This window comes from Hyla sarda, chromosome 6 (genome assembly GCF_029499605.1).
Source record: "Hyla sarda isolate aHylSar1 chromosome 6, aHylSar1.hap1, whole genome shotgun sequence".
NCBI lineage: Eukaryota > Metazoa > Chordata > Amphibia > Anura > Hylidae > Hyla > Hyla sarda.
Window position 1 is genome coordinate 155,585,020 of NC_079194.1, and position 25,878 is coordinate 155,610,897.

Consider the following 25,878-nt stretch of genomic DNA (forward strand, 5'->3'; position numbering starts at 1 on the left):
AAGCAGCCCCAAACAAGTTCCAAAGATATTCAAGGTGTCCTGCAGGCTCAGGGAGCATCAGTGTCAGCGCAAACTATCCATCAACATTTAAATGAAACGCTATGGCAGGAGACCCAGGAGGACCCCACTGCTGACACAGACATAAAAAAGCAAGACTACATTTTGCCAAAATGAACTTGAGTAAGCCAAAATCCTTCTGGGAAAACGTCTTGTGGACAGATGAGACCAAGATAGAGCTTTTGGGGAAAGCACATGATTCTACTGTTTACCTAAAATGGAATGAGGCCTACAAAGAAAAGAACACAATACCTACAGTGAAATATGGTGGAGGTTCAATGATGTTTTGGGGTTGTTTTGCTGCCTCTGGCACTGGGTGCCTTGAATGTGTGCAAGGCAGCATGAAATCTGAGGATTAGCCCAGTGTCAGAAAGCTGGGTTTGTGTCTGAGATCTTGGGTCTTCCATCAGGAAAATGACCCCAAACATACATCAAAAAGCACCCAGAAATGGATGGCAACAAAGAGCTGACCAGCAATGAGTCCAGATCTAAATCCCATTGATCACCTGTGGAGAGATCTTAAAATTGCTGTTGGGAAAAGGCGCCCTTCCAATAAGAAAGACCTGGAGCAGTTTGATAAGGAAGAGTGGTCCAACAGTCCGACTGAGAGGTGTAAGAAGCTTATTGATCGTTATAGGAAGCAACTGATTTCAGTTATTTTTTATCCAAAGGGTGTGCAACCAAATATTAAGTTAAGGGTGCCAATAATTTTGTCCAGATTATTTTTGGAGTTTGGTGTGACATTATTGTCCAATTTGCTTTTTTTTTTTTTCCTCTTTTTGGTTTAGTGCCAATACACACAAGAATAAACATGTGTATATCAAAACATGTGTTACTGCAATCCTTTTCTGTAAGAAATATTTCATTTTCCTTAAAAAATTTCAGGAGTGCCAACATTTACATCCATGACTGTATACTGTCCTGCTTTGCTGTTGTTATACTTGTGTACTATCGCCCCCCCAGCCAGCTGTCGCTACACCTGTGTACTAACCCCCCCTTCCAGCTGCCACTTCACTCATGTACTATCCCCCCCCAGCTCCCACTTCACTCATGTACTATCCCCCCCCCCCAGCTCCCACTACACTCATTTACTATTCCCCCCCCCCAGCCGCCACTTTACTCATGTACTATCCCCCCCCAGCCCCCACTACACTCATGTACTATTAGCCCCCCAGCTGCCACTTCACTCATGTACTATCACCCCCCCAGCCCCCACTACACTCATGTACTATTAGCCCCCCAGCCGCCACTTCACTCATGTACTATCCCCCCCCCCCCAGCTCCCACTGCACTCATTTACTATTCCACCCCCCCCCCCCCTTCCAGCTGCCACTTCCCTCATGTACTATCCTCACCCAGCTGTCAGGTGCTTTCCCTCTTGCTATTACTATACAACAGGCCAGTACCATGATGTAATAGTACATGAAAAGGTAGGAATGGTATAGTTTGGTTTTCTAAAATTCATATTGAAATATGCTCTTAAGGGTAGGGTCACATGTGCCATATTTTGCTGGTTATTTTCTGCAACTGATTTTGCTACACATTGGGGGATATTTATCAAAACCTGTGCAGAGCAAAAGGTGTCCAGTTGCCCATAGCAACCAATCAGATCGCCTCTTTCATTTTTCACAGGCCTTCATGAAAATGAAAGAAGCAAGCTGATTGGTTGCTATGGGCAACTGGGCACATTTTCCTCTGCACAAGTTTTGATAAATCTTCCACATTGACTTTAGTAGGTAGAAAAATGCGCAACAGCAAAATACGGAACATGTGACCCTACCCTTATGTAATCAGTATCTCCTGTTGGTACAGGCTTGCAGTGCAGATAACACTGATGAAACTCATATTTACTGCTCCTTGCTCGGTCCCTCTGGTTTTCAGTAATCCCTGGTCTACAGTATATGCAAGGCGTTGCTGAGCCCCTGGTGCCGGTATCTTCATAGTAACACCTCCATTCCTGTGCTGAGCCTCTGAAGCATGGAGCTCCATTCTACAGCCGGCCTGAGATCACCGTGCACCAGAGTTTAATAATGCGGGCAATCTGACTGCTGGGACCCCCCGTGTTCTTCTGCACAGCACCCCGGTGGTCCCCAGGAAGTGGCGATCAACACACCCCCTTCATATAGTTCTGTGGGATACATGGAGGGGGTGTGACAGCCGATGCTTTGTGCAGGGATCGGCACTGCCCCTTCCTGGGGACTGTTCAATACATTGCAGTTCTTTGCTGGATTATCAGACTTTCCACGTGCAGAATTAAAGTTACCTGACGTTTCTACTTTCTTACTCCTCTCCCAGATCCACAGGATCCAGTATGACTGCCGTACCAGACTGATAATAAACAAGGAATGGCTCACGTGGCCATACAGAGCAGGGTAGAAGATGAGACCCATGGAGCAGATGTGTTGGATGAATTCACTGCCCCTGGAGAACAAAGGAGCTTTTTGGAGCAAAGCCGTGCCCATGTGCAAGCATTATTCCCAGTGATGTTCACCGTGCTGGGATGTTTGGAGAACTTCAATTATGACGGAACAGAGAATCCAACGAATCGGGGCCGCATTTGGCTGCAACTTAAAGGAAAAAGACAAGCTGTACTCAAAGCTAAGGTACAGTGCAGACATAACTGAAGTGTAGTTTAACAATTCTTCACTTTTAGCAGCGGTGCCCATGCAACTTTCTTCTGAATCACTGATATATGTCTGACATACTTGTTGCTAGAAATGCACTGCCTGACCATAGTAGTTCATATCTATATTATTTTCCTAGCAACCGGTAAGTCAGAGATTACTTGAGCTTGAGTGTTTCACTGTGCATGGGATTCCAGGAGTTTCAGTAATTTGCTACCATATACTGAGAGAGCTTAAAATTGGGAAGGGAACCACATTTAGTCACTGGTGTATACAGGGTATGGAGGTACAAAACAAATAGACTTTAAAGGGAAAAGCACATGGCTAAGCATTAATAATTCTTTAATTCTTTAAGTAACCATTCTAGGTAAAGGAAGTTTATAACAAAGTATTTTTTGGAGACTACAATAATAGGGTAGGCCATCATTATCAGATTGGTAACTGATCAACTGACTGAAGAGCCTCCAGTGATCATTTCCATTTTTTTGTTTACCAGCTTTTTGTAGTGGCTGTGCCTTGTGTTACATTTTGTTGCATCTTCCAGTTATAGCCTTTTAAATGAGTTTTCCAACTAGGCTAAATTTAAAAAACAAAGCATAGTCCCCTACCCCACTGTAGCTGCCATTTTGATGGCACCTGGTTCCAGTTGCTTTGAGGAGCTGCCTTCACAGAGCTGTTGGGAGCAGGTCACATGGTTAGGGAAGCAGTGAATATAGCTGAAGGGAGGTGTGTCTGCAGGACCACAGCTGATTACGCACTGAAGCACCCAGCAAAGTGGTGCCCGAAAGTCATCATGTGTGCTAAGAACTACTAGACTTCCTACCTGAAGGAAATGCAGAGAAAATCAGGGTATGTGCTAAGATTACATTTGTACATAACAAAGTTGAATAACTATAACATATGTAGCTTTAGAAAGGTATTTTTTTTTTGGCTGGAGTTCCCCTTAAAGAGCAGCATATTCTTTTACATTCCAAATAATGATGAATAGACAGAGCTCAACATGCTTCTGGCAGTCATGCGTCACAATGTCTTAAAATGGTAATTTCCCATTGAGGAAATTGGAATTTTACCAAACCTGTACTACCAGGTCAGTAGGCTTATGTTCTCTAACCTCAACTGTATTGTGACACGCTTATGTGCCATAACACTTGTTAGTTTTAGTCATCAAGGTTTGACAATACACCTCTTTATTTGTCACTGTAAAGAAAAAGCATTGAGCATGCAAGGTAAAGCTTCTCTTTCAATGCATCCGAGAGTCATTCGTAAGTGAGGGAAGACGCTGTAAAGTACTTCTTCAATGTAATCTTCTGCACCAAGGGGGAGACTTGATCAAAACCTGTGCAAAAGAAAAGTTGACCAGTTGCCCATAGCAACCAATCAGATTGCTTCTGTACTTTTTAAAAAGACCTCTGAAAAGAAAAAGAAGCAATCTGGTTGCTATTTGCAACTAACCATTTTTTCCCTTTACAGATTTTGATAGATTTTCCACCAAATGTCTTACACCATGAAGGTGGCATATAGCTGTGACTGGAGATGATCTATGACTTTTGAAAGGTTTATTTAAAGGGGTACTCCACTGCCCTCTGGGTCCCATAAATAATTACAAGGTAAGCAGGCATATAGGAGTGACAGAGCAGGGGATGCTGGGACCCGCCTCCATTGCGCAAAGGGGGTTAATTACCATACTAACGGGTGGGGGGTTTACAGCTTGATCATTTTCCCTATTTGGATTAACATTTAAGCAGATATGATTATTTTGCCATAGACATTAGGGAGAATAAAGGTGCCCAAATGCTTTAGAGCAAAGTTGGCAAGATCATACCTGTGGTGCCGTTTTATTTTTATTTTTTAATCTGTTTTATGTCAATTTATGCTGCCTATTTTCTCCCTTGACTTGAATAGGGAACGCCGAATACACAAGAAAGCCCAGTTATTACAGATTTTACTCCTGTAAGCCCAGGTCCAAAAAATTTACTCTTTACACAGCTTAAAAAAAGAGGGGAAATAACCCAAACCCTATACTTACTATAGCAATGCGTTCCCTGCTGGTCTCTGCACACTTGGCCCCTGTCAGTTACATGTTGTCACATAATTGCAGCTAGGGAAGGGAGTATAGTGTAGTCGTGTTTTATTTATTTATTATTTTTTATTTGCCGCAATGGATTTCCCTGTGGATTCTTGTGGAATTGCTTTGGAAACTTTTCACAGCAATTCTTCAGGTCAACATTACCTTCTGTAGTTCAAAGTGCAAATGGATTATAGCAGTAAAATGCACAAAATGGGGAGAGTATATTAGTTACACTTTATCCTTCCTTGGCATTACATGTACCTGCGGAAAAATGGATTATGTATATAGTATTTGTTTAAAACATAGTCTCTGCTAAGGTTTGACAAGTTTGTAAGGCAAAATGCCTGGTAATGAGTGGAAAGCCCTTTGCAAGGAGTTATGAGGAAGTTCTGTAGTCTGCTATACAGGAAGTTATTTTTCTAATTTTGTGGTACGACAGAAGGAAGTGTGTGGAAACAGGTCACAGTGCAGGGAAACTCCACATGGTGAATCCAGGATATTCTCAGAACTTTGTTTGCATGCAACAAGTGGCCTAATTGGGACCAAAAGTCCGCTGAATGCTTTATCTCTTCAACTGATTTCTTAAGCACTTTAAAGGGGTATTCCAGGAAAAAACTTTTATATATCAACTGGCTCCAGAAAGTTTAAACAGATTTGTAAATTACTTCTATTAAAAAAATCTTAATCCTTTCAGTACTTATGAGCTTCTGAAGTTAAGGTTGTTCTCTCTGATTACACGTGTCTCGGGAAACGCCCAGTTTAGAAAAGGTTTGCTATGGGGATTTGCTTCTAAACTGGGCATTTCCCGAGACATGTGTCATCAGAGAGCACTTAGACAGAAAAGAAGATTTTTTAATAGAAGTAATTTACAAATCTGTTTAACTTTCTGAAGCCAGTTGATATATACCAAAAAGTTTTTTTCCTGGAATACCCCTTGCTGTCTTGCTGGCTATCTGTAGAGAATTGTCCCCCACAGTATTACAATTTGGCTGTGAAAGCAGATCTGCTGCGTATTTTACACTGTGGATCCACCGATGACTGACCCTAGAGTGTGCCTCTTGCTGTGCCTGCGTTTTCTGCTCGAAGCAGCAATCCACAGCTACGAGCAGACACACAGGGACCTGCAAGTGTATTCAGACATCACGGTTGCTCTCGACCTAGCTGGTCCCTGGTAAAATACACTGTGGATCCTTTACTTGGGACCCTACCCTTAGTGTGCATTGGCACATATCATATCCTCTGCAGATTTGGTGCTGGTTATTTCCTGCTATTAACCCCTTAACGACGAGCACCGTAAATGTACGTCCTGGTGAGGTGGTACTTAACGCACCAGGACGTACATTTACGTCCTAAGCATAACCGCGAGCATCGGTGCGATGTCCGGATCATGCGCGGCAGGTCCAAGCTGCTGATCGCAGCCAGGGACCCGCCCGTAATGGCGGACACCTGCGATCCCGCGAATGTCCGCCATTAACCCCTCAGATGCCGTGATCAATACAGATCACAGCATCTGCAGCATTGCGGACACTGCCGTGGCGATCCGATCATCCAGCATGGCAGACGGAGGTACCCTCACCTGGCTCCGCTGCCTTCCGGGAGTCTTCTGCTCTGATCTGCCTTCCCGCAGGCCAGAGCAGAAAATGACCGATAATGCTGATCAGTGCTATGTCCTATAAATAGCACTGAACAGGATTAGCAATTGAGTGATTGCTATAAATAGTCCCCTATAGGACCCCTCCCCCAATAAAAACGCAAATTGTCCCATTTTCCCTATTCCACCCCCAAAAAATGTAAAAAAAATATTTTATATACATATTTGGTATCGCCGCGTGCGTAAATATCTGAACTATTAAAATAAAATGTTAATGATACTGAACGGTGAACGGCGTGAATGTAAAAATAAAATAAAGGCCAGAATAGATGCTTTTTTTTTATAACAACATTCCCAATTTTTTTTTTATAAAAAATTGATTAAAAGTTCTATATAAGCAAATATGGTATCAATAAAAAGTACAGATCACGGCGCAAAAAATTAGCCCTCATACCGCCGCTTATACAGAATGAATGAAAAAGTTATAGGTCTTCAAAATAGGGGGATTTTAAACGTACCAATTTGGTTAAAAAGTTTGCGTTTTTTTTTTTTTTTTTTTTTTTTTTTTTTTAAGCGCAACAGTAATAGAAAAGTATGTTATCATGGGTTTCATTTTAATCGTATTGACCCAAAGAATAAAGAACACATGTCATTTTTACCGTAAATTGTACGGCGTGAAAACAAAACCTTCCAAAATTAGCAAAATTGATGTTTTCTTAAGTTCACCACACAAATAGTATTTTTTTGTTTGCGCCATACATTTAATGGTAAAGTGAGTGATGGCATTACAACGGACAACTGGTCGCGCAAAAAAAAAACCTCATACTAGTCTGTGGATGAAAATATAAAAGTTATGATTTTTTGAAGGCGAGGAGGAAAAAACGAAAACGTAAAAATGTAATTGTCTTTGTCCTTAAGGCCCAAATGGGCTGCGTTAAAGGGGGACTCTTTTTTTTATTTTTTTTATTTTTTTTATTTATTTATTTTTTCAAACTGTGCCAGAAAGTTAAACAGATTTATAAATTACTTCAATTAAAAAATCTTAATTCTTCCAGTACTTATTAGCTGCTGAATACTACAGAGAACATTTTATCTTTTTGGAACACAGTGCTCTTTGCTGACATCATGACCACAGTGCTCTCTGCTGACATCTCTGTCCATTTTAGGAACTGTTCAGAGCAGCATATGTTTGCTATGGTGATTTTCTCCTACTCTGGACAGTTCTTAAAATGGACAGAGATGTCAGCAGAGAGCTCTGTGTTCCACAAAGAAAATAATTTCCTCTGTAGGATTCAGCAGCTAATAATATTTTTTTTTTTAATAGAAGTAATTTACAAATCTGTTTAACTTTCTGGCACACATTTGATATAAAAAAAAAGTTTTTCACAGGAGTACCCCTTTAAATCAATACAAATGTATAATTGAAAACAGCATTACCGTATATACTCGAGTATAGGCCGAGTTTTTCAGCACGATTTTTCGTGCTGAAAACACCCCCCTCGGCTTATACTCGAGTGAACTCCCCCACCCGCAGTGGTCTTCAACCTGCGGACCTCCAGAGGTTTCAAAACTACAACTCCCAGCAAGCCCGGGCAGCCATCGGCTGTCCGGGCTTGCTGGGAGTTGTAGTTTTGAAACCTCCGGAGGTCCGCAGGTTGAAGACCACTGCGGCCTTCAACATCATCCAGCCCCCTCTCACCCCCTTTAGTTCTGAGTACTCACCTCCGCTCGGCGCTGGTCCGGTCCTGCAGGGCTGTCCGGTAAGGAGGTGGTCCGGTGAGGAGGTGGTCCGGGCTGCTATCTTCACCGGGGAGGTCTCTTCTAAGCGCTTCGGGCCCGGCCTCAGAATAGTCACGTTGCCTTGACAACGACGCAGATACGTCGTTGTCAAGGCAACGGCTCTATTCCGGGCCGGAAGCGCGGAGAAGAGGCGCCCCCGGTGAAGATAGCAGCCCGGACCACCTCCTCGCCGGACCACCTCCTCACCGGACAGCCCTGCAGGACCGGACCAGCGCCGAGCGGAGGTGAGTACTCAGAACTAAAGGGGGTGAGAGGGGGCTGGATGATGTTGAAGGCCGCAGTGGTCTTCAACCTGCGGACCTCCGGAGGTTTCAAAACTACAACTCCCAGCAAGCCCGGACAGCCGATGGCTGCCCGGGCTTGCTGGGAGTTGTAGTTTTGAAACCTCTGGAGGTCCGCATGTTGAAGGCCGCAGTGGTCTTCAACCTGCGGACCTCCGGAGGTTTCAAAACTACAACTCCCAGCAAGCCCGGACAGCCGATGGCTGCCCGGGCTTGCTGGGAGTTGTAGTTTTGAAACCTCTGGAGGTCCGCAGGTTGAAGACCACTGAGGGCGAATGATGAGAAGAGGATGATGAAGGGGGGGGGGGTGTGGGGATGATGAAGGGGGGTGGGGATGATGAAGGGGGGGTGTGTGGGATGATAAGGGGATGTGTGGGATGATGACAAGGGGATGATGAAGGGGGGATGTGTGGGATGATGACAAGGGGATGATGAAGGGGGGATGTGTGGGATAAGGGGATGTGTGGGATGATGACAAGGGGATGATGAAGGGGGGATGTGTGGGATAAGGGGATGTGTGGGATGATGACAAGGGGATGATGAAGGGGGATGTGTGGGAAAAGGGGATGTGTGGGATGATGACAAGGGGATGATGAAGGGGGGATGTGTGGGATGATGACAAGGGGATGATGAAGGGGGGATGTGTGGGATGATAAGGGGATGTGTGGGATGATGACAAGGGGATGATGAAGGGGGGATGTGTGGGATGATGACAAGGGGATGATGAGGATGTTAATGACTGGTCTGGATGATGACAGGGGGGGATGAGGTATTTCCCACCCTAGGCTTATACTCGAGTCAATAACTTTTCCTGGGATTTTGGGTTGAAATTAGGGGTCTCGGCTTATACTCGGGTCGGCTTATACTCGAGTATATACGGTACATCTGCAGCAGCAAATCCATGCATGCAAGCTTAACATGTAAAGAATTTGCCTGTGAAGAAATCCTGAGGTGCAGCAAAATCCACATAAATAACATGCATACTTTTCTGTGGATTTCTCCCCTCTACACTGAAATTGTAAGAAAAGCAAATTAAATAAGCAGATTTGGTATCGCCGCATGCAAAAAATGTCTCAACTATTAAAATGTTAATGGTCCCATGTGGTGAACGTCATAAACGTAAAAAATACCGAAGTCCATAATTGGTAATTTTTGGTCACATCACATCCCCAAAAATACCCACAAAAATTGACCAAAACTTCACATATGTGCAAAAGTGGTACAGCCCTGTATGTGGAAAAATAAGAAAGTTATCAGGGGTCAGCAATGCAAAACAGCAACATGCAGTGCCTAACACAGCCACTCTTCCTTTGTTTTAAATTGCCTTTGCTTAAATAATTTCCTCTAGCTCTGTATTGCTCAGACAAATTTATCATATGCTCTGTGCCATATTATAAATTTGATGCACGCCAGCACTTTCACAGCTGAAAATTTACTTTAAAACACAGCCACCACAGACAATTATGATACATTCCCTCCAGTGTGTGTGTGTTTAGAAAAAACAAAAACAAATTTGGGCCCATGTCTGCATTTACCCTTAGGCTAGGTTCACACTAAGGAATTTCTGCCTGCAATTCCGCTTTGAAATTGCAGACAGAAATTCTGCTTACTAAGGGTATGTTCACACTGCAGAATTCCGTGAGGGAAGTTCGGTGAGTAGAATTTCATGCAGTGAACAATACCATAGTGTGAAGGGGTCTTCCGCAAGACCTGTTCACACTGCAGAATTTCTGCGGCTGACAACTCCGCCGCTGAAATTGTTCTGCACAAAGAAAGAACGTGTTCATTACGCGAGTACTGCATAGCCGTCAATGGTGATGCCACAGTGCCCCGCGTTCCTACCGCCGAAGTATTTAATTTAATAAAATCATTCACATATATTTCGGGCTGGTGTGTTGCAGCAGTTTTTAGGTAAAAAAAAATATAGAGGTCAGAAATGTTGGCAGAGTGACCGCAATGCACCCCCAAAGAAGTTTTTACCACAAAGCTTCTCCATCTTTTTCTGCTAGGGAATCACTACCAGGAACATGGTATTGTCTAGACCAGTGATGACGAACCTTTTTTGAGCCAGAGTGCCCAAACCGTAATGCACGGCAACTTTTTTTTCCCTCAAAGTGCCAGCACAGCAATTAAATTAGAATACTTTACGTTTAGAAAAAACAACTCCTACAGTTGCCATAACTAACATATTTTGTTTTAAAAGAACAAAACAACAGAGTTCAATGATCCAAACTTGTTTTTTTTTAATTGATAGTTTATATTTCCCCCACATTAGGTTGTAGTTCCCCCACATTCGATTGGCACCACAGTTCCCCCACATTAGGTGCAGTATAGTTCCCCCACAGACATACAGCCTTCAGCCATATACAGTGTATGGCTGGAGGCTGTATGCCTGTGTACTTCCCCACTTCAGTGCTCTTTCCACCGCTCCTCCGGTCCAGGGTCACAATCTACTGCTATTGCCTACAGGCCATAGCAGTAGGTTCCGGGACCGGAGGAGCCGTGGTCGGAGCACTGAAGATGACGTACATACAAGGTAACTTACCATGCGCGTCCTGCTCCGCTCTGCTGTTGCTATGGGCGCACGCATGGGACGTCAGTGATGTCCCTGCGTGCGCTACCTCCCGGCGACCCCTTCGTTTTTAAAGTTAACGCAGGGCTGCAGAAAGGTATCCTGGACATCCTTGTGTCCCGAAAAGATCTTTCAGGACACAGGGCTGATGGCGAACTATGGTTGCGTGCCCACATAGGTTCGCAATCACTGGTCTAAACCTCAACACCAGTGGTCAGTCCATTTCAAAATAAATTTTACTCAATTCTCCATTTAATTCTTTTTAAGCCCAGTCCAACAATTAAGTACGTACAAGTCTATTCTGTTGGTAATCCAGAGATTGCTGCTACCTGTGTAGTTTATGATCTCTTTTGTCAAAACTGCTTCTCTAGCTACAACTTGCCAAGAACTGGGTGGTGTGGATTGAGGCTGGTGATCACGGTTGCTGTGGCCAATCAGCATTTATAAGTATACCAATTTGAATCCCCATGTATCCAAACAGAAACATAATCCAAAAATAACTTTAAGCAAACTAAATGAATGGATCCAGTCTTCTTTTTAAGTCATTAAAGGGAATCTAATCGGTATCACGAGCATTAACCTGTTGTACTAGCAAGTAGTGTGGGTGACAGTGATGACGATATTTAATGGTGCCTGTTCCATGCCTCCATTCCGCCACAATGCTGCTTCCTTGGTACATGCAAATGACCTGCTTGGTGCATGGTGGATGATGTTCCCAAGCTGCCTGTGCACGGTGATGTTCAGCCAACATCTTCTTAGTAATGCCTCCTCCCTGTGCTGAGCTTCTGCAGAGTGCATCTCCATACCTTATCAGAGGCAGCTCCGTGCAGAGGAGAAGGCATTATTGGATGATGTCGGCTGGATGTCACTGTGCACAGTGGGCTTGGGAACACCATTTGCATGTACCAAACAACTGGAATTGTGGCGGAACGGAGGCCAGAATGAGGATTGGTAAGTATCATTGTCGTTATTGTCACCCCCCCAAGCCTGCACAACAGGTTAATGCGGGTTATACTGATGACAGATTCACTTTAATATTCTGGTGTCATGTGTTCTTTGCATGAGGATCTGACTCTTCCCTTTTCTTACAGGAGTATGTTAAAGGCCTTTGTGAGCCCGAGATGGAATTAAAGGAAAGCTACCCCAAGGAGATGCATTGCATATTTGCTGGTGCTCAGAGTTTATTTCTCAACCGTCTCATAACAGACACTTGTGCCCATGTGGCCTTGGTGGAAATCGGGGTCCTTAGTATTAAAGGGGGAATGGAACCTGTTGTCTTGGCTCAAAGTCACATCCAACAATTTGTTAGACTTTTTAGAAAGAGTGAAATTTTACCCCAGGGTCAAGAGCCAGAGGTAAAACGGAGGTTTAAACATTTCGTTGAGGAAAATGCAGATAAATATACAATGGACTTATTGTTGCTGCCCAGTGCTTTAAAAGAAGAGCTACTGAATCTTACGACTGAGGACCAGTCTTGTTCATCTCCAGATAATGCAGATCTTGAGATAGCCACAGTAAATACCAGTGCTAACAACCAGGCCCATAGTAGTCAATGCACTGAACAGGTAAGAAGAAGCACAGGGACTCCTGTGACAGAGCTGACTAACCAGCTGGATTCTGTATTTGCCACTGTACCAGAGACCCTACCAAACCCTGCACTCGAGACTCTTTCCCAACAGGACAGATTGTCAACAAAGAGACGATGTTCAGAGAATGAAGAAAGATGCCTAAAGAAGCCATTTTCTATAGAATGCATTCAGTTAGATAGTCCCGTCCCCAGAGCTGCTGGTAAGGCTGATCTTTCCATTATTGACTTGGTATCTGACTCTGGTGAAGACTCCCTTATCATTGTAGAAAATTACAACGATGTAAGTGCAGAAACGGAATACAAAATCCGTGTAAACTTTTTTAAGACTATGGGATATTCTGAGGAAGTAGTTAAAAAGGTTATCAATGACTTGGGAGAGACTGTGGAACCCTTAAAACTTCTAGAGGAAATAGAAAAAGAAAGCAAAAGGGTGCCAACATCGCAGAGCCAGTTGCAGAATAACAACTGCTGTCAGCAAAACTCCAAAGATGTTAATGTTCCTGAAAAGGAATCTCTGCTACAGCAGGAGGGGATGATAGATCCTGTCAGTACATACACATCCAGTAATGGAGACTTTGTGAAGCCTAAGTCAAGTTGGTACAATCACATAGATCCTGAAAGATTGACTGATCAAAGACCGGAAATGGAAAAGACTTTACCAAAACATATTAGCTTTGTTGCAAGAGGTACTTCTAGTCTTCCAAAGAATAAACATATCAAACTCCCAGAAGGACCAGGACCCTCCAACCTGCCTCCAGCTATGGTTACAATGCAGATGCCGGTCATACCCAGCAGCTCTAGTTTTTGCCCACCAAAACGTTTGCAAAATGACCTAATGCCCTCAGCATCTGAGAGGCCAGACCTGCACAAGCCATCTGTAACTGGAGTTCAAATATTCCTGAATTCTATTAAAACACCTTATAGACTTGAGTTAAAAAATGAGCCTGGAAGACCAAATCTTAGACACATCATTATTGATGGAAGCAATGTTGCTATGAGGTCAGTATTGTACTGAGTGTTTTGACATGCTTTCTTGTTTTCTCTTGTAGTGAAGTTACAAGGTTGGCCAAATAACTGTACAGTTTAGGAGCCAGTTAGACCATAGGACATCCATGGACATTAATTGATTGGCTATCCACCCTACTACTCCACCAGGGACACATTAAAGGTCGCTTTAGACAGTGCTCTTAAAGGTTAATAGCTGGCTGTGGCGATCGCTGTATGCCGGCTGTTTGCAGTGGCCCAAAGCTACAGGAATCAACTGTGGTATACATGTCATTAGTCGTTAAGAGGTTAAATAGCTTGTGGGGCCCTGGTTACACACTTCTATAGTTTCTTCTCCCGAGACATGAGTTTTATAGTTTGTCTGACAATTCAGGCAATATGGCAAATGGCTGTAAACCAAGCACTAGATTTTACTTCATATCCTCACCATTCCTGGGGGCAAAAATGTCACCTGGCATGGTGAGAATAAAGTCTCTTCTGCCAGCCCATAAGTAGTCCACTTGATGGGGAGCTATACTTGCCAGGTCCCATCACTCTGGCCGTAGTGACAGTTTGATTTAAGGCCCTCGTCATCGCTCTGCTTTCTAAGCAGAACAGCATTGTTCAGCGTTTGCAATCGAAATATTGCAAGTAATAGTCCCCTATGGGGACAAAAAAGTTAAATCAATTTAAGAAGACGTTAATTATTGTAAGCCCCTCTCCTAAAAAGTTACAAAAATTAACGTGGTATCACCACGTGCAAAAACAGTTTTAGTCCGTACTATAAATATGTTAGCTAAAGATCAGTCAATGGCATACATGTTTAAAAATAAATACCAGAATTGCATATTTTTGATCCCTTCATATACCTTTTATTTATAAAAAGTAATCAAAAAGTCCCATCAAAACAAAATTGGTACCAATAAAAACTTCAGATCACGGCACAAAAACATACATCCCTGTATACGGAAAAATTAAAGTTATAGGGATCAGAGGAGGACCATTTTAGACATTACTCATTTTCCTAAAAAAGTTTAGAAAAATTTAAAGTAGTAAAATAAAACAAAACCTATATAAATTTCATTTTTTACCCACAACAACATTTTTTTTTGTTTCACTGTAGATTTTGTGGTAAAATGAGTGGTGTCGTTACCAAGTACAATTGGTGGTGCAAAAAACAATTCTTCATTTGGGTCTGTAGGTGAAGAATTGAAAACATTATGGCTATTAGGCGAGGAGGGAAAAAAACGAAAATGCAAAAATAAAAAAAACTGATGTCCTTAATGGGTTAATAAAAACTACATACAGGCCGACATTTATCATTGCCTTTAGACTGTTTTTTGTGGTTAGAAAAGGTGCGAAAAAGGTGTAAGCAGGGTTTATTTGCGCCTTTTGGTTTACACATTTCTGCTGATTTTCAGTTGCAATCCACAGATTTTTGGCAATACACGTGATATGGAAGGGTTTTATCAACTGCGTCTTTTTGTGAAAAGACGCAAAAAAGGTGCAAAGCCACTGAAAAGTCTCTAAAACTACACCAGCCCAGACTTAGCTTAGCTTTTTGGAGTATGTGAATAGAGAAATTTCAGAAAATGTGACCTGCACAAAATATATCACATACTCTGCAACCATTTAATAAATTTGGGGCTCCTACACCTTACCAGCACACCAAAAAAAAGGTGTAGAAAAATGCTTCACTTACACTTACAATGATAAATGCTTCACTTACACTTACAATGATAAATGCTTCACTTACACCTACAATGATAAATGCTTCACTTACACCTACAATGATAAATGCTTCACTTACACCTACAATGATAAATGCTTCACTTACACCTACAATGATAAATGCCGGCCACAATATCTGCATCAAATGTCAGTGTATGAACACCATTTTATAGTGTCCTGGTTGTTTTTTGTATGATCGTTTTTGGGTTGTTTTATCAGGTGACAAGCCTGAGTTACTTGATTGAAACTCATGAGAACTACCAAAAAACTTTACTGATCCCATTCAGCTGTGAAATGACTGAAGCTCCAGTCACTAAATGAAGTGAGAAGAAGATTTGATGTGTTCATGAGTCACCATACAAAAATTAATTGTGAAGAGTAGATAGAGTATGGCCTCATGCAGAAACCTGAGCAATACTGAAAGCAAAACTTTTATAGAGGGCGTTACACATGCATGTCGTGTCTTATCTTTCATGATAAAATATTACACCGCTTAAGTCGGCTGTAGGTGAGAAACCTGTCTGTCCCCTGGTCACACTAAAGAAAAAGGGCATGAGTTTGTTCCAAATGCTGAGCAGTGGAGTACCACTTTTAAGATTGCCATTTTTTGGGAAAAGTGGGTCTTGGCTGAAATTTAGAAATGTTTTTTTTCTTTTTTGAGAAAGTGAGGACTTGTGTAAGGTGGTGTTAGAAGGCAGGTGGATCTGAGTCACTGCTTTCCTCTGGGGAAGGCAGTCATATGTGGGAAGTTGCTGAATGGCAGAGAGCTGCTTCTGTGCACATCCTGTTATGTCACAGAAATCACAAATCTCAAGGCATGATGAGATATGTAGTCCCACAGCAGCAGGAAAGCACCTATGTTCTGCATAGTATTGTTTACCAGTCTTTTATGATCACTCATTGTCATTGTGTCAGCAACAGCTGATCGAAGTGATTTTGCAAATCTCAATGGGGGACATTTATCATTGCTTTGCTAAGTGAGTTCTGCTGGCACACATGGGTGCAGTTAGGCATCAGCCTCATTCGCCAAGCCATCTGTCCACAGAACGAGTTGGCGGGGATTTTCAGCACAGAGGCATTGTAGCTCTACGCCAGCGCATTAAAGGGGTACTCCCGTGGCAACTTTTTTTTTTTTTTATTGCATTTCCTCTGATGTCATGACCACAGTACTCTCTGCTGACCTCTACTGTCCATTTTAGGAACTGTCCAGAGCAGGAGAAAAATTCCCATAGCAAACATGCTGCTCTGGACAGTTCCTAAAATGGACAGCAGAGGTCAGCAGAGAGCACTGTGGTCATGACATCAGAGGAAATGCATTTCTTTTTTTGATTTCTCTTTAGTATACAGCCCCTAAAAAGTACTGGAAGGATTGAGATTTTTTAATAGAAGTGATTTACAAATCTGTTTAACTTTCTGGCACCAATTGATTTAAAAAAAAAAAAAAAAGTTTTCCATGGGAGTACCCCTTTAAAGTGCATTCTCCTGCTGAATTAAGACACTGACACACTTACTAGAGGTATGACCTTAATTCAGGGATTGCTTTGTACATAAAAAAAATCACTGAAATGTGCAGGGTTTCTTTATAGTAGAGCAGGTGCTACTGGACAAGAGCTGGAGCTATCCACAAAAACAGCAACACTGTGTTTCACCGGTGGCTTCTTCCGGCTCTATGCTGTGACTTGGCGGCAGCGCTCCTGATGTACACGAACAAAGGCACGTCGCCACGGCAACAGCTTACAACAACTTTGCTGGCGCATGCGCACAGTGCTCAGAACGCTGAAACAGCAGAGCACGGATGCGATGTAATTTGGAAAACTTCAGAAGCCATAGAAAACCCGGACCGGGTTATATGCCAGACAGGGTGAGTAAGAGAAAGGGGAACACACAGCAAATAATAATATCACAGAACAGTACCAGTTTAGGAAGCAAAAAAAAACATTTACTGGGAGCCAATTACAAAAAATGACAAGAAAATACTCATATCGATCTTTTCATTTGATCCAGGTGGCTTCTTTCTTAAGTAGTATTTTATGTCGATCATTGCCATCTTTAGGTATAGGAACCACTTCCAGACTTGCGAAATGTAATACCTTTTGATCTTTATTGTGATCACATGATCAATAAGTCTTGGGCAGCCTTGCCCAGTTCTTGTTGATCGGAAATGTTCCTGGATGCGGTATAGGCCACAAGGGCACTGCACCATGTACACCACATGTTTCAATTTGCAAATGATAAAATGATTGACTTTCCATTCAATCCCTCTTATATTGCAAAATTTTATCTCCATTAAATTGACAAATGGAACATTGTCTATATTTAAAGTTTCCTTTAGATAATTCCAGGTAATTTTCAATGCGATGCCAGTGCTTCCTAAAGGCTGCTTGGATGACATCGTTCATAGGTGTATGCTTAAAGGAAAAAGTAAAGCGTTTAGGATTGGGAGAAATTGTCCCGACGCAAGATAGAAATTCAGTTTGGGGGCATAAGCAGACTATCGTTAGCTTCTTGAACAATCTCCATGGGATTTTTTCTATGGACAAGATGTCCTGCTAATTCCTGGGCTTGGATTTTTAAATGGTCTATCGTCACTGTTTAATCTCCTCAAACGGACAAATTGTGGCGTATGGTAATGCTTTCTTGACATGAGGGGGGTGATACCTATCAAAATGAAGGAGTGCATTAGTCTCTGTTTCCTTCCTAAAACCAGAGGTCACTAAGGTGCCCTCTCTGGCTTCCACCCTCACGTCAAGAAAGTTGAGAGCTTGATCTCCAAAAATAGCCGTAAACTGCATGTTCATTTTGCAGTCTACCAACTGCAAAAACTGCGATTGGGACCCCGACCACACGATAGACATCATCGATGTATCTTAAAAGGTGACAATATATTTGGCAAAACCGTTTTCCACAGAAAAAATACATTTTCTTCTCAAATGCTGCCATAAGAAGAATTGCAAAAGAACATCCAACCGGGGTCCCCATAGCTGTGCCTGAGTCTTGTCTGAACCACTGCTTCTGGAACTTGAATGCGTTATGGCCTAGAATGAATGAAAGTGAGTCACTGACAAAATCCACATACCCAGATGATTTTCCTATCTCTCTGAGAAAGTCTCTCACCACCCGTACCCCCTCAGCCTGAGGGATCCATTCTGGATGAAAGATTCAGATTCAAGTGCATCTGAGGATCAAGCCTGCATGCAATCCACCCAACCCTCAGGCAAAAAGGAAACCAGTGTCCTGGACATGCTAGAGATTCCTGGTAAGCGTGATGAGTACAATGTTAATTTAACGTACTCTGTCCAAATAGAAGAAAATCAAAGAGAATTGCTCTCACCATCCACAAACTATATTAGCTGGAGTACAGGCACATACAGCGGAGGCAGGGGCACAAACAGGACAAATATCACGCTTGAGACACTGTATCACTGTATCACGCTTGAGACACTGTACCTGACTGCTTGTCTCTGCTGTCGAGAGGATTTAACTTTTAACGGGAGATTTTGACTTTGCAGACTTTCAGATAGACTTATTCAAGCCAATGAGAAAGATTGGTCTCAAGAAATACTTTTCTCAACAGACTCTCCCTGCAACCTCTATGGAAGGGGAAGGAGAGCTACCCGTTAGAGTGTATCGGCTTGGTTTTAAGGTAGTCACAGACCTAGAACCAGATGTTGGAGAATGTGCTGAACTACTGTGTGAATTAGCTGAGCCATTCTCTGATGTTGAAGTTTGACACCATTACGGTTTCTGATGTTGATAATGTTCCTTCTTTTTTCATGGGAGGTTACCCCTCTGCCTTTTTGCCCTCCACTCCGGGGGAGGGACATATTTACTTACTTGGTCATCAATGAGGTTAAGGTTAGTCTATCCAGAAGCAGTAGACAACCTGAACAACAGAGTACATAGGGCAATTAAGTGGCTAAAGTCTCAAAAACATTTAGTGTTCTGTAAAGTGGCAAAGGAGGCAATATGGTTATTCTTACTAAAGGTAGACTTACTAACAATATTTAGAGGAATCTTATCGTCTACTACACGACACTAGGGTTTATACCAGTCTCCCTAGCGACCCTACCAACAAGTACGTAGGACAATTGTGGCCGCTCCTCTGCAAATACACCGAACGCAACATCATTTCTGAACATACAGCTGAGAAGTTATTGCCCACATGCTCCTAACTGATATTATCTTCCTAAAATACACATCACTGAGCCAGCCCCCCTCTCTCCATCTTTCCTTCATAGATGTGGAGAGTCTCTACACCCGGATCCCTCAGGCTGAGGGGGTCTGGGTGGTGAGAGACTTTCTCACAGAGATAGGAAAATCATCTGGGTATGTGGATTTTGTAGGTGACTCACTTTCATACATTCTAGGCCAGAACTCATTCAAGTTCCAGAATCATTGGTTTAGACAAGACTCAGGCACAGCTATGGGGACCCTGGTTGCATGTTCTTTTGCAAATCTTCTTTTGGCAGCATTTGAGAAGAAATTTATTTTTTCTGTGGAAAACAGAAAATATTGTTTTGCCAAATATATTGTCACCTTTTTAAGAAACATCAATGATGTCTTTATCGTGTGGTCGGGGTCCCCATCACAGTTTTTGCAGTTGGTAGACTACCTCAATAGAGACTGCAAAATGAACATGCAGTTTACGTCCGTTTTTGGAGATCAAGCTCTCAACTTTCTTGACGTGAGGGTGGAAGCCAGAGAGGGCACCTTAGTGACCTCTGGTTTTAGGAAGAAGACAGCGACTAATGCACTCCATTTTGATAGTGATCACCCTCCTCAGTGATTGTGGATCGCTCCAACTCTTGTCGTCCTGTAGCACCTGCTCTACAATAAAGAAACCCCTGCACATTTCAGTGAGTGCCACCTTCTTCTGATTTTTTTCGTACCAGTTTTTTATCACTCTGTATTGCGAGCACCACTGTTTAGGAGAGGAGAGGAGATTGTAGAGGAGATTGCCCAGTGTATGTTCTCGAGGCTTTTGGTTTTCCTGGACTCATTACGGCGGTGGTGGTGCTCATCTTTTTTTCCTCTCCATTCTTCACCACAGACTGGAATTGCTTTGTACATATAACTGTGATTTTTTTTTTCTTTTTTCCATCAAATCAACTGGTGCCAGAAAGTTCAAACAGATTTGTAAATTACTACATATATATAAATCTTACTCCTTCCAGTACTTATCAGCTGCTCTATGCTCCAGAGAAAGTTGAGTGTCAGGAACTGTCCAGAGCAATAGAGGTTTTCTATGGGGATTTGCTCCTTCTCTGGACAGTCCCTGAAATGGACAGAGGTGTCAGCAGAGAGCACTGTGGTCAGACAGAAAAGAACTACACAACTTCCTCTGTAGTATACAGCAGCTGATAAGTACTGGAAGGATTTAAGATTTTTTTTTTATATATTTTTTGTAAAAGTAATTTATAAATCTGTTTTTAACTTTCTGGAGCCAGTAAATATGAAAAAAAAATTATGAAATTTCAATTTTTATTGTTAAATGAACAAATTACTAGTTATACTGAATCACTATGTGCAGTAAATGCAGCACTAGTTAGCCAATCCGATGTGATGGTGCCAGCGTCCTTGACTCAATAACAGTCCAGCAAATAAGAGCACGATGGTACAGTACATTTGTTTTTTGTTTTTCTTAGGCTTTTCTAAGTGCTGCACTTTTGTTTTGAGATATACTGCGCAGAAATAGATCACTATGTATAATGTATATGGATGGCGACTGAAAATTTGTCACACAAATCTGGCCGGATATGGGGGTAGTCTTGTCAAAGAGGTGGTTCTTTTGAAAAACTTTCACCATGTATCAATCTGCTCAGCTCCTACGGCTCTATGACATGGTGCCTACAGATTATATTAGAATGTATGTTCAACGTGATGGATTCACTTGGCTCATAAATACAAGAGAATTACAATTTACTGTACTTTCTATGTACAAATTTTTCAGAGGTGGATAGAAGTTTGAACTGCATGGATTTTGTGATGTGCTAGATAACCATTTACATAAAAACATTGGGGGACATTTAACAAGGTATTTAGAGCTTTTTTTTTTTTTTTTTTTTTGGGCTTACTCAGGGCTCACAAAAAGTCGCACATGCGCTAAGCACTTTTTTGTGCGACTTTTGTGGGTAAGCAACAAGTTACAAACAGCCTTACCTAAGCAAATTTCAGTTTTCACTTTGCAGTGGTCACAAATGTATAATGTGCGAAATAGACAAAAAAAAAAAAAAGAATGTCGCAAACCCCATACAAAAAGTCGCAAATCTGCTCCAGGTCTGACCTGGAGTTTAAAAATAAAAAATAAAAAAAAACACAACTCCCTTTTATATGAGCAAATTTTAAAAGTTGCAAAAAAGTCTCCACAACTTTTTGCTGCCACTTTTTTGTTTTGCTTATGTTCTCCAAATTTATCAAACCCCTGTGATAGTATGATAAATATGGAGCACATAAGCAAAAAAAAAAAAGCCTTCAGGACTCACTTACCAGACAGGGATGGACAGACAGGGCTTTGCAAATGAGGCTGATGCTGAACTGCACCCCTGCGTGCCAGCAATATAACTGTAGAGCTTGGCGTTTCAGCCAAGCGTCTGTCACAGAGCAAAATGCATGGATATTTGGCACGAAGGCCTTAAGACAGCTGACCCTAGGTCATGCCTCTTTTGACCATTTACCAGCGCATTGAAGTGCATTTTTTTTCTGCTGAAATTAGACAAATAGAATGAATAAATATACATTTTATATACACATACACAACTTTATAATTTTTATTTATAGAGGTATGATCTTTATTCAAGAATTGTGTTGTACTCAGATTGTTATAAGTGAATTTGGGGATGACAGTCCAGTGGGTGGTTCTTATCAGTGATTGACAGCCATTTTTATAGTTTTACTTATATATAGATTGTCAATCACTGATTAGGATTATCCACTGGACTCTTAAGCCCAGAATGCGCAGGAAATTAGCTTAATAAATTTCTAGTTCTACTAAAATGCCTCCTTTTAAATAATAAATTAATTGATATATATCAATCAGCCAAACACGCCGATTTTTGCCACATGTAAAAGGTCCAGTGATCAGCTGACAAACGAGCAAGCACTTGTTCTTCAGCTGGTCACATAGATTGTGTGTGCCTATGAATCATCCCCTGCTGGCAAAACATCTCTCCACATAAACATGGGATGTGCTGCCACCACCAATGAAATATGAACAGCCGATTGAGCAATCATTTTTGTGGCCATTAATTCCCCATACTTAAGCCGTGTATAGTGTTCTTGTAACCATTGCTGATCAAAATGTACATAGTCAATCACTGCTTATATCAAACAATTATCTGCCCCTGTAAAAGGACCCTTAAATCGTATCACTATTCGGCTGGGGAGGCACTGTGTGCATATATTACTTTGGCTATGCTCATATTAGAGAAGAGCTCTGTGTGTGGTAGGTGTCAGTATATCGGCAGAAAGATGTGCTGACGTATACTATGGCTATGTTTGGTTTATTTCCTGAACATCATTTTTTGTTGAGCCTAAAGCGCAGTCATTTGCAAGTATAAATAACATACATTTGGAAACAGACTAAATATAGTCATTAGAAACCTACTTTCAGTTCACAAGTAAAAGGGCCCACTGGAAATGGGCATTTTAAAAATCATCCAATCCAGTGTTTTCATTTTGGAGACTAATTTCATTTTAGTTTGTTTACATTCTTTTACCAAAAATATAGAACTTAAAGAAGTAGTCTAGTATCAAAAAACAGATTCCTTATCTGCAGGATAAAGGATACGTTTCAGATCGCGGAGGCTTACCACTGTCCCCTGTGATCAGACATCTTATTCCCTATCTTTTGGGCTAGAAAAAAAACACACACTCCTACCTGTACTCTCCTACCTGTACTGATCCTGAATTTACAGCCTGTATGAGCTTCAGAACTGTGCTCGCTATTCTGCAAGCTGCAGAGCCAAAGTCTCCCATAATTCTCTCACTGCTCATCGACTGCTCAGCGACTGCTCAGAGGTCCCCTGATGATTTGCACTTTGGAAAGTGTTTTATTACACAGAGTGCTGTATTGTCATCTGATGTAGGGAAAAACTCTTCGGAGCGGTTTAGAAAGACTGGAATGATAACAACAACCAGCATAATTGTGATTGCAGCTTTTGAGCATAAAATGCCACATTGCAGTATTCATAACTATACAGCAAGAATAATACGAAAGGATGTCTAATAAATATTCAAGTTAAAGGAAACCCTAGTAAATGTGAAGTTTTGTAGCATATGTGTACAATAATTTTCAGTCACATAGTTGGGTGACTACTAGGGATCGACCGATACCGATAACCTGTGAGCTTTCAGGCCGATAGCCGATAACTTATACCAATATTCCGTTGGCAGTATAGTTCCCCACATTAGGATGACATTATAGTTCCCCACATTAGGTTGGCAGTATGTTCCCCCACAGACATATAGCCTCCAGCCATATACAGTGTATGGCTGGAGGCTGCATGCCTGTGAACTGCCCCACTTCAGTGCTGTGACCTCCGTTCCGGCCATAGCAGTAGGTCCCGGGACCGGAGGAGCGGTGGTCTGAGCACCAAAGCTGACATGCCGCTGGTTACTTACCATGCTGGCAAGCACGCGTCTTCCACCTCCATGTTACGCTCCTCTGCTCCTCCGTTGCTATGGGCGTACGCAGGGGACGTCAGTGACATCCCGGCGTGCACTATCTCCCGGCGGCCCCTGCGTTTTAAAACTTAACGCGGGGCTGCAGAGAGTTGACGAGGGCATCCCTGTGTCACGAAAACATCTTTCGGGACACGGTGCCTGGGCCACAAATATATTCATTGGGGGCGCACGCGCTGGACGCATTATCGGCAAGGTTAGATGCTGATAACTTACAAAATCGTGAATATCGGCCGGTAATATAGGCCGATCCCTAGTGATTACTTTGGATCCCCAAGGTGTTAGGTTTTGTGCATATGACCATGTATTTATGCTGACCAATTCTTGTGTTAGATGCTTGTGTTATACTCAAGATTTTTTTTTCTAGAATCTGAATCGTTTAATAGTTTGTCCTGGTCATTATATCTGAGCACCTGTAGATTATGTTTTATTACTTTGTATTTGTGTAACGCAATTAATTCAGGAAATCTATTTTGTAACATTTTACATATGCTTCTTGCAGCCATGGGTTATCGAAGTTCTTCTCTTGTCGAGGAATTGCAGTCGCAGTAGAATATTTTTGGAAGAAAGGACACAGGAAAATCACAGTGTTTGTTCCTCAATGGAGAACAAAGAGAGATCCCAATATCACAGGTATTGTATTCACGTTGTTCTCACTTGTGTGATCATCCTACAAATTGTGCAGTGACTTGGAGCTCTCCCCATGAATACAGCCATAGTTACACCACTGCTTACTAATTATAATGTAGCTTCACTTTAGAAAATGTATTTCTTTTTTATTACAGTCCAGTCACTGCAGATGTCCCATTCCTATATTCCAATATCTACATATCAAAAATGAGTCCTCACACATCCCTGTACACGGAAAAATAAAAAAAATTATAGGGGGTCAGAAGAGGAGTATTTTAAACATACTAATTTCCATACAAAAAGCTGTAATAAAAAAAAAAAAAAAAAAAAAAAAAAAGTTAAATAAAATAACTACACATACAAAGAGGTGAAATCACCGGCACCGCTAGATACATACACAGCTATATATTCATCCGGTAGTACGGACACATACACGTCCTCTAATCCAGTACATCTATTTAGCACATAAAGTCTATGGCATGAGGGTAGACTGCAATATGACTGTGGGTGGTGCTCCTCTATCAGAAACAAAGTATTCCATATGATACATCCAAAGAATTCAGAGCGCACTCACCTGGAGTCAGTCGCCGTACCAGAAATTCCGGCACCTGTTATCCTCGGTCCATCAGGAATATTGCAGGAGATAGAGTGGGAGAGTTCACAGATGCTGCCAGCATCTGTGAACTCCCCTACTCTATCTCCTGCGATATTCCTGATGGACCGAGGATAACCGGTGCTGGAATTTCTGGTACGACGACTGACTCCGGGTGAGTGCGCTCTGAATTCTTTGGATGTATCACATAAAATAAAACCTATATCATTTGGGTATCGTAACCATATGGACCTACTGAAAAGTGCACTGCGTAGAAACAGAAGCCCCCAATTTTTCCCCACAAATAATTAGATTTTGGTATCCTGCTGTGCCCAGTCATTAACCTTATAGATACTGTGATCAATGTTGATCACTGCATCTAAAGCATTAAATCATAGATGCCAGCTAGCTCAGGGGGCTCATCGGACCGAACAATGGTCACGTGGGTCCGATAAGCTAAAATGGCAGTGAAGGGTCCCATTTCCCATTCCCAGCAAAACAAGTGGTACTGATAAAATCTACAGATCACTATGCACAAAAAGGGGCCCTCATACAGCCCTGTATACAGAAAAAGTTAGAGGTCAGAAGAGGACAATTTAAAGCATAAAGTTTGACTTTCTATTATTGTACCACTTCACACTGAGGTGACAACCATTGCTGTCCATGAGATTACACATTAGA

At 42.0% G+C, this 25,878-nt stretch overlaps 1 protein-coding gene across 3 annotated transcripts in view; it reads left to right on the forward strand.

The window, feature by feature from the left end:
• Positions 1-25,878, forward strand: part of N4BP1 (NEDD4 binding protein 1) — a 106,020-nt gene that overhangs the window by 67,837 nt on the left and 12,305 nt on the right. For all 3 annotated transcript variants that reach the window (XM_056525627.1, XM_056525626.1, XM_056525628.1), the window contains 3 exons: positions 2,353-2,660; positions 12,085-13,580; positions 24,478-24,608. In XM_056525627.1, coding sequence (XP_056381602.1) covers positions 2,403-2,660; positions 12,085-13,580; positions 24,478-24,608 — 1,885 coding nt within the window. In that variant the 5' untranslated portion in view covers positions 2,353-2,402. The remainder of the gene's footprint in view (positions 1-2,352; positions 2,661-12,084; positions 13,581-24,477; positions 24,609-25,878) is intronic.